The sequence below is a fragment of the Sphaeramia orbicularis genome, chromosome 14 (genome assembly GCF_902148855.1).
Source record: "Sphaeramia orbicularis chromosome 14, fSphaOr1.1, whole genome shotgun sequence".
In the NCBI taxonomy this organism is placed as follows: domain Eukaryota; kingdom Metazoa; phylum Chordata; class Actinopteri; order Kurtiformes; family Apogonidae; genus Sphaeramia; species Sphaeramia orbicularis.
The window spans coordinates 21,311,899-21,321,971 of record NC_043970.1 but is presented as its reverse complement, the minus strand read 5'-3'; the positions used below and the strand labels follow the sequence as shown (position 1 = coordinate 21,321,971).

The following is a 10,073-nucleotide window of genomic DNA, read 5'->3' as shown; positions in this document are numbered from 1 at the left end:
TGAATATTTCAAAGGTTTAGTTATTTCTCTGAAAAAAAGAAGAAAAAACACAAGTCAGACAAGCGTCGTCCCCTGCTAGAAAATAAGAATTGCTGTCTGACAGGCCTGTCTGACAAAACAGGAGGGAACAATATATATGGCTCACCTTCGACATATAAAACAACACAGCAGACACATTACCATCTATATGAAAACAACAAGATATGTGTGCGGTCTCATAATGTAATAAAAAAAAATGCAATGTCGGACAGTGATAAAGCAGAATAATCGCAGATGTTTGTTTATGCCTTTCCTCAGAACTTTATTTAAAGTTATCTTATAAAGACATCTCATTTATTGTGTGCGCTGTGACACAGGAAGAAGACTGACGTACAATCAAACCTGACAAACGGTGAAAAGGAATTGTATGTGGGTTATGCTGTTCTACCATACAACCGTAACATGAATAAGAATACGTTTTACTGCTAAATACCCTGATTTATTTAATGAAAACCCAGCCTTCTCATACCAAACCTAGGCCTGAATGTACTGCGACTGTGACAGCCTGCAGTGGAAAAAAAAATAGTCAAAACTTTTCAGGTCCCATTAGCTTCACATATTTCCTGTGGGTGCATTCAGCAGTGAAAAGGTGCAAAACAGTGTGGAGCCGTATATCTGTCCAATCTAACACCACACGCAGTAGCAGATGGTGTGGGTATAGGAACATAAATAATAAAAAACATACGTTCACGCTTCCTTTCCACCGCTTACTGACTATAATAATGAACATATATACAGCAAATACTGTAAAAGAAGGAATTATTAGCAGTGTCAAAATAACCCATTTTCTCGCAAAATGTCATGATATATTTCAACATTTTACACCTTATTCACCGCTGAACTGCCCTGCTATGCCTCTGTGTGTATCTGGATGTTAACTCTAATGAACCAGGTAAACCAAAGTGTCCCCAACATCCACCGTGAGGCCGTTGTCAGCCAGAGTGATTTTCTTCTCCTCCAGATTGATGCTGAAGACAGATTTGTTGGAAATGGGCAGTTTGCCCTGCTCCTCCTGTCCCAAGACGGGCACCCGGCGAGGCCCCAGCACGGGGTCCTCGTACCTCATCAGCTTCACTCTGGACAAATCTGGGCGGGGGAGAGGTGAAGGGGGAGGAGGAGGGGGGGGGGGGGGGGGGGGGGGGGGGGGGGGCAATTTGGAGGAAATACAAGAGAAGAGACAAAGGGGAGGAAGAGTGATGAAGTCAGAGTTAAATGGCAAAAGGAAAGGTGAAAAAAAAAACAGCATCTTGAATAAACCAGTTCTCACACCCACACATTAGTCTGATCTAAGCTTATGCATGTCAGTACTATTCTGCTTTACATGTTTTTATCCATCTGCTTCTTAAAGTGTACCTGTACGGATCCTGCTTACGACATTAGTTGTGTTTTATGTATTACTTATAAGCAAGAGAGGCACAAATTCAGTAAAAAAAAAAAAAATGCCATAAATGCACCACTCTAGGCCTTTTTATTATGTGAATTACGTGTAGGGGCAGAACCTATGGGAGCAGCCATTGCCGGCCGTAAGTGACGATTGGCTGTAAACAATGTTTGATCAAGTGCGAGTAAATATGCAGCAGTCCGTGAGCAGGTTGAGTGGAAAGCACTTGTTTGTGCAGCTGTAAGCTTTACACTCCGCCATTGTCCTAGAGACACGATCCAACACTGGACAGTAATGTGTCATCTTAGGCTACATTCAAACTGCAGGAAAATGTGGCCCAAATCCCATTTTTTCCCCTCTGTGTAACTCAGGTCAGATTCTTTCATGACAGTGTGAACAGCGCAAGTCCCATGGAATCTGATCTTTTCAAATCAGATTTGGGCCACTTTTAAATGTGATACTGAATCGGATACATATCGGATTTTTTAAAATGCGGCCGCAAACTGAATGGTCAGGCCGCGTTTATCCAACCTTTCCAGTTGCTCCCGTCATTGACACAGCAAACGTAGAGACCCGGAGGTAAGTTATTTTTAATTTCCAACTAGTTTAGCGCATTTACAGTTCCCATACACACGTAAACATGTCACTGTCCACGGGGTGACCTTTAGCACCACAGTGTTTTCACAGTCATCAGACGTGTAGATCTCCAAACTTTGAACCCAGCCACAGCAGAACTATTCATAGCTGTCAAGGGACTGGAGGCTTTTGAATTATTCCACTGTGTAGTAACTTATGCCCAAGATAGATAATGAGATAGTTAACCAACGGCACATAGGTACAGGGTGGCAGGGACCAGTTGGACAGCGGTGAAAACCAGTAGCTCATATGGGTCTATATCCTTCATGTCTCTGATCTTCTCCAAATACCTTTGCTTAGTGGTGTTCAGGTTCTCTCTATAGGGACCCTTGTTTTCGCCACCACCTTATCCATTTTTTAAAATCTGAAATTTTGATTCATACGGCTCTTTCCTGCACGTCGGTACTATGCTGTTGCCCATAACAACCGATAGCTTGTCAGTTCAAAATGGCACAGCCTTCCAGATATGTCACGTGATATGGCGTATTTCCTCATTCCTAATTACGTCCAAGCCTCTTTTGCGCATGCGGGTCACTTCAGGGTCGCATTCAGTTCACACTCAAGACTGACAGAAGTCGCATTTAATATGTAATATGAATGAGCACACACAAAAAAAAAAAATCGGAATTGAGCAATAAATCAGAATTGGGCATTAAAGCCTGCAGTGTGAACGTAGACTGATGTCTGCTGAAAGGGGTTAGTGACCAGGACATCACAGCCCAGGTTGAAATGATAGAGTGCCTGGTAGCATGACAGTGTCTGGGCGAGCTTCTGCCACATTTGTGTACGAGACATGGATTTGGCTTGAATCTCTTCACTAACATGGATTTCACGTGTCATTACATTCATGGTTACTATGGAAGCATGTTCCATGACATAACTGAACTCGTTTGTGTTTATTAGCATCAAAATAATGATGGAACAGTGGATTTGTTGTGCATGAGCACTAAGACCAATCATGTCAGCCTTTGTTTTTGTTATCCAATGACAAAAATACATTAAAAATGTGTAGTGGTGAGTTGAGTAACTCTGCTTTCTGCACCTAAATTTCAGTGTACATTAAGCTTTTTCTAATTCTATTTATTCATACTCTTTTATACTTCCTTAATAAAAAGGACCTATTTTGTTTATTAATTTAATAGAACAAAGAAATTCAAAGAAGCAGAAATGCTGCTGGGAGTTCCCTGCTCTCTTCAAGATAATGTTCAAAAGTTCTGTTTTAATTAAATATATACTGAAAGGATTTCATCAAACTTTGGTGTTGGAGTTGTGTTACTCATAATTTTGACACCACGTTTTTCATTTTTATTGCAAATGTAAACTGGTTCTAAATATTGGATCTACATTTCATGCTGCCTGGCTCTAATATGGTGGCAATTATTTTTAGTGCGCAAACAAATCAGAAAATAGGGAGACCACTGGCATCCGAGGCATGTCATCCTTTTACATCTGCAGCACAGAGTAGCATGATATATGATAGGATGTACAATTATTATTATTTTTTTTACATCTTTAATGTTCCAACTTTGTTCTGCCTTCATTTCCTACCCTACCTTCACATCTTACATTTTTTCCCTCTATTATAGATTAAATTTTCCTTCTTGGATGCCAGCAGACTGACATTAGGCTTCCAAATAAGGCTTATGAAACTACAGTTTATTCATTGTGCTTACTAACCTTTAATGAGTCTGTTGACCTTGGCTAGCCTACGGATGACGCTGTCTCTGCTGTCCCCCTGACGGATGTCAACCTTTGTAGAAAACAGGCCGTTAGACGGCTGGGGGTTGATGAGGGACACACACACTCCAGGCTGGAAAGACAAAGGCACAACATAAATGTCTGTTTTTAGGGTTTGAAGGATCATTTTTCAGATCAGGTAAAGACCAACACAGCAGCAGAAAGATGCAACAGACAAAACCACACATACACACATCAAATGCAAATGTAATAAATACTTCAAAACGTCTAACTGTGTGTCTGATAAAGACACGTACACATTTATAAAAACAGCCTCCTTTTAGAGCAGCTGACACAAATAAATATACCTCTGATCTGAAAACACAGAACGGTTTCCCTGGGCAACAGTCCTCTTTTACTTTGTCATCAGCCTCGGATGCAAACAGGATGTCGATCTGCTCCAGCTGTACGTGAGAAATGACGACAAAAACAACAATTAGTCCAGTTCACATATAGGTGTGTCGACAGGTGGTGATGCACAATGCCAAACACTGGCTGAGTTCAACTGAAACTTCACACTGGTCTTTAAAGTGATAATACAACACTTTAAATCGACAAATATGGAAATTCTGCATTTTAGATAGATAGATGGATACTTTATTGATCCTGAGGGAAATTCAAGTATTCAGCAGCTTTACATACAGCACAAGAAGACAAAAAAACCCCAAAAACAAACAGACCAAAACACAACACAACACAACACAACGATGGGCTAGTAGCCAGGTTGACATTAAGGTTAGTATATATACTCTAAAAGACACTTGCTAAAGAACTGCTCTAAAAGGGCTTCCTGTACAATACTGTAAATAAAGACTTCTGATTGTATTTACACATTTCAGGGCATTGATATAAGGTGAAACAATTATATAAAGTGTAGTAGTGATATAAAGTGAAACAGTGATTTAAGTGTTCTACGGTGGTTTGGAAAGTGGGTGTAGTCCAACTACATAAGGTGCTTGGATATTTTAAAGTCTCATTGGATCAGTCCTAATGTGGTCATGACTGAGACCGAGACCCCCCCTCCGACCACTCAGTGATGAGTTGTACAGTCTGATGGCCAGGGGGATGAAAGAGTTCCTGAGCCTGCTAGTGGAGCAGGCCAGATCAGCAAGTATTTTCATGGTAAAAACAGATCATCTCCCCACTTCCTGTTTTAAAATCTGTTTTAACACAACTCTACGTAATCAAATTTCTATTAAAAAAATATTCAATAAAATGAAATCATTGTTACTGCCTCTAATCAGAGGTGTTCTATCCACTTGTCCTTCAGTCAGATTCACCCAAACCTCATGAACCACCAGACACACACATGCAGTCATTTTACGTCATAAAACTGCTGCACTGATCAATTCTTTTTGTTTATCGTGTGTTATTGCATTACTTTGTTTTTAATCCAAAACAGTGTATTAAAACACAGGGTGAGGAATTGGTCTTTTTGTCATGGAACTTTGGTAACTTTAATAACACTTCAGGGCTTCAGTTCTTGGGCTTTAGGTCAGCTGTATGATGCTGAAGAAGTGATGAAAATATTCTAAATTACAAGAACTCAAACTAACCCTCTCTAGCTGTTTTCAGACCGGCCAGCCTGGTGTCGGAGCCGGTTCCTGCACCAGTTACCCTGGAAACCAAAGTGCTTGCCCATGAACGGCCCACGTTCATACCATTATGCGAGCTCATGACATGTCATCGACAGAGAGTGTTGCTTCACCATCCAAAAAAAGGGACATGCCATATTGCTACTGTTTTGTCCCTCGACACTTACTGTAGATGTAGTAGGAATGAAGCATGATGGGATTGTTTGTAGGAAAAAAAAACGCATGTCAGCAAGTAAATGTACGAGTGGCAATAAAGATGACGCAGAACTCTCAAAAGACGGATTTTATTTAATGCAACACAGAAGATTACAACTCGGTTTCTCTGCCATTTTCCACACTCACGTTTTCTTGGTTGTTTATTTTTTTGCTTCCGGCCCAGATCGACCTGGTGACGTCTACTCATGTCGTCACAGTTCGCTTAGAAAAACCAAGGTTTACTTGGTGCCTGTTGGGAAACTAATTTTCGGTTCCTGAACCCTCTGATTTTCAATGTGAACACTTCGGCCGGTTTGAGGTTCAGAGCCTCCTATAACAACAAGTGGTGCCGGGCACAACAAACCCCGCTCCTCCCACGTATTTCGCCCACTATAAGTAAATGGGAAGATTTTAAAAATCATAAAAAAATGTAACTTTGACCTACTTTTTCCAAAATATAATGAGATCTATTCTGGGTCGCTGACAATCTATAAACCCAATTTGGAATGAACTGAACCAGTAGTTTTGCTGCTTAAGTGTTGACAAACAAACAAACCGAACCAAAAACAATACCCCTAGCCTCCCTTTTGGAGGCGGGATAATATAACAACAATAACTGGATTTATAAGCACTTTTTTAGGCACTCACAACGCTTTAAACTGAATCCATAATTCATTCACTCCACAAGTCACACACTAGTTGTGGTAAGCTACATCACTACATCTGTCGCTATAGCAACCAATATGTGTCAATGGCCTCTGTGACCACCACCAAATATTCATTCACATTCATACATCAGTGTGAGTGACACTGGAGGTAAAGTGGGTGAAATGTCTTGCCAGAGGACACAACAGCACATGGCTAGGATGGAACAGGATTTGAACCACCAACTCACTGGTTATTGGACAGTGGCTTGAATTCACTGTTTACAAATAATCTCAGCAGTCAAACATTTCCCCTCGGGGGAAAAGTTGTGCAGAAGAAACTCAAATTACAAGTGCAGCTACATTCAGTTTATGTTCTCCATCCACATGGATAGGGAAGCTTTAAACTTTCAGCTGGGGATATTGTGCAGACAGTTTTATAGCAGAGTATCACTTCACACTGGTCGAATCTCATTCAAGTGTTACAGTAGGTAATACATCAAATACTAGCAGCTATACATGATACAGCATTATTCGGTGTCATTCTGCCTTTTGTGCGGCCTCAAAGTATTATTATCTATTGAAACACGGGAACTGGATTCTGAGTATTAGTTTGACGTGCTTTCTGTACAGTTTTTTTTTTTGCTGGTTTAAAAGCTGTGCTGGTTTCACAAGTATCTTTGAGGCTTGGGTTTACTTTTTGTCTAAGCTTCCGCGCAGACAAAAGTATTAGCGGCTTTCTTGACTGACAGCTGAGCTCAGGGTTGTCTCAGCTGAGTTCTGCAGAGGCGGTGAAACCCGGCTTTAAAAGTGGAGATATTTTTATTGAGGAAAAACCACAGACGGTAAATGCCTGTTACAGTTTGGAGCACTGCAGAGACGAGAACAATCCAAATAAAGTTCACTTATATCTGCTGAAGACACAGTCATAGTGGACATATTGTTACATGCACTGTTTCTTACAGTTTTGCTTATGTCCAGCAAACAATCATAGATAGGAGAGACAGACAGAACAAATGAATCCATTAATTATAGTATATTTTTTTAGTCATCATCACACTGTCTCTACAAAGCTTGTATTATGAAGGCTAGCTGTAATCACATCCACGAAGGGAGACCAACCTCCACTCTGTCTGAGTCCAGTGGGAGAAACGGCTCTGTTCCCTTAATAAACATCTACTATGTGAAAACTGTTGGTTCCATAACAATCAGATGATGTTTGTAATGATCATTAACATCTTATCCATAGACAGGCAAATTACAATGCCACCTGATAAGATCTACCATCAATAGCAAATGATTATTTTGTGACATATGACTGTTTGAGGTGTTGCGGTAGGTGAGGTCTACTGTATTTACAGCAGCTGTACAGTCAGTCATGAAGCTGAACTACGGACAAAACACACATGCTTTTTGTACTTCATTTCTTCTTTGTATCATCAAACTCAAAATGTAGAAATCTCCAGGTTCTTCAACGATCAAACTAATCTCTCCCAAAGCCCTGTTCTCAACCACAAGACCAACTGCCGTAAATGTTAGCAAAGTGTTCTATGATCTCAAAGAACTAATACGATTGGCTCATGGTGATACACCTGATGGAAGCTTGAGCTAAGTAGCTGCAAGTTAGTCGTGACATTTTCACCAATGGTGAAGCAGCCAGCGTTGAAATATTTCACCTTAAAATTAGAATACCGCCAGCTCTAAACAAAACATGATATAAATACTTAATTCTCATAGATACAGTGTTTCTGTCATTACCTCTGCCAAGGAAGTTATGTTTTTGCTGGCGTTGGTTTGTCTGTCTGTCTGTCTGTCCGTGTGCAAGATAACTCAAGAAGTTATGGACGGATTTGGATGAAAATTTCAGGAAATGTTGATACTGGCACAAGGAACAACAAACTTTTCTAGTTTGTTATTGTGTTTCATTCTATGTATTTCCTTGGGGTGTAAAACTACAGAAAAATTTCAGTTTGGTACGTTTTCGGCACAGGGGTCTTTGGTTTGATACATTTCGATATGTTTTTGGTACAGTGAAAGAGACCAGTGGGGGGATGGGGGGTTTACAGGGTATTGGGGGGGGCGCACTCTGTAACTACTGGAAACCGAAAGTGAAACTTAAGGCTCCAGTAGATTCGGGTGCACTGTGCGTGTACTGTGAACAGCGTGGACTCCACATGTACTGTCCGCAGACGTTTGAGGTTTCCTAGTCAAGAGTACCAATTTCCTACATTTCTTGTGACAATTTCCTACATTTACATCATCTTACATTGTGTGACACTGAGTACGTGTAAGTGGAGTCTGTGCAGTTGTAAAAATTGAGCTTTGCGTGGACGTGTCTGGCGGACATCCGCTTTGAGTCCGCCTCAAATACGTCTGACTTTGTGGGGGCGTTTGACGCACTTCGAACGTCTGACCAGGCTTCTGTGCCTCTGTTATACTCTGTGTTGTCATGTCTACCCCCACTTTTTCGTTGCTCCAGCTTCAGAACAAAGTGTTTGTTTTTTTTGCAGTGGCGCAGAGAATTCAGCAGCAGCACAAGGTTCGTGTGGAAACTTAAGGCGAGTGTTTGCGTTCTTCACAAAGGTTACATGTATTTGTTCGGTACATCTCTGTACTATATCTATGGCTCCAAACTGAAACGGTTTGGTACAAACAAGTGCACCGTTACACCCCTCGTATTTACCAGTTGAGAAGTGGGAGTACACTTGTGTGTGGGTGTGGTTTCAGTGATGGGGAGTGGCCTATTCAGACACAAACCACACTCACAGTGTCTCTGAGCAGTTCTGAAACCTAATTTTACATCCATGTTATTTTTAACTATTCAAATGAGAGTGATGCATTCATAATACATTGTTTTGTCCTGTGGCCAAGACAAAACACATCTATTACCACTTTACACAGACACTTTAAGAAGTTTTTAATCCCTAAAAAGTATACCCTCCTCTATTCATTCATAGATATTGCCACTGACTAAAACATGTAGGTGACACTAGGTGATGTGAAATACCTCCAGAGAATTAGTCAGGTAGACAAGGTTCTCCATCAGCACAGCCCGCTCATCAAACTCCAGCTCCAGATCCAAAACTCTGGGCCCCATTCTTCTCCAGGTTCTCCTACGAAACAAAAAAGAGCGGCATGTTTTACTCTAAAATTCACCATTACAGAGAAAGATCATTGTCATGCGGATGCTACCACTGAGAGATTATGGAAAAGAGAAGGGCTTTCTGAACTAAAGATGCCAAAACAAACCATCAAACACAGAGAGCTGGGAGAGAGAAAACAACTTGAAAGCACACAGACCAGCTTGAAGACACAAATCATGGAGAAAAACAAAGCTCATCATGACTATTTATTAGTTTCATTCCTTTTGATCACTGCAGTGAAACAGCAACAGCTGAACAAGCTGTGAGCTCCCATGACAGGCTTTATGGTTCTGATCACTTAGCAGCAACTTGACCCCAAGTTTGTGTATATATGTAATTTCATTCAAAAGAAGTAATACAATGCAAAAATACTTGTTAATTTATTGGAATTTTACCAGTTTTGTATGTCATCATGTACTGGATCACAAGGCTGGATGGAAAAGAAAATGAATAGGACCAATTCATCTGTTAGTTTTAAAATTACCACCAATTTGACATGATCCACCCATAGAAATATGAAAGAATAGCTTCTAAAACCTCAGAGATTATGGTTAAACTATATTGTTTTTAAGATGGTGAACAAACACAGGACAAAAAGAGACAGCCTGAGAGAAGTGAAAATTGAAGCGTTCAAATCAATAAACACTGAGCAATAAGTGCTGAGCAGTAAACTTCAATGTAATTCTCCTGTTGAAGCCGTTTT

The 10,073-nt window shown here is 40.5% G+C and overlaps 1 protein-coding gene across 1 annotated transcript in view; it reads right to left on the bottom strand.

The window, feature by feature from the left end:
- The window catches only part of lars1b (leucyl-tRNA synthetase 1b), a 36,005-nt gene continuing 25,932 nt past the window's right edge, over positions 1–10,073 (bottom strand). The window contains 5 exon segments of the mRNA XM_030154024.1: positions 1–1,125; positions 3,734–3,866; positions 4,102–4,197; positions 9,235–9,315; positions 9,317–9,340. Coding sequence (XP_030009884.1) covers positions 920–1,125; positions 3,734–3,866; positions 4,102–4,197; positions 9,235–9,315; positions 9,317–9,340 — 540 coding nt within the window. The 3' untranslated portion in view covers positions 1–919.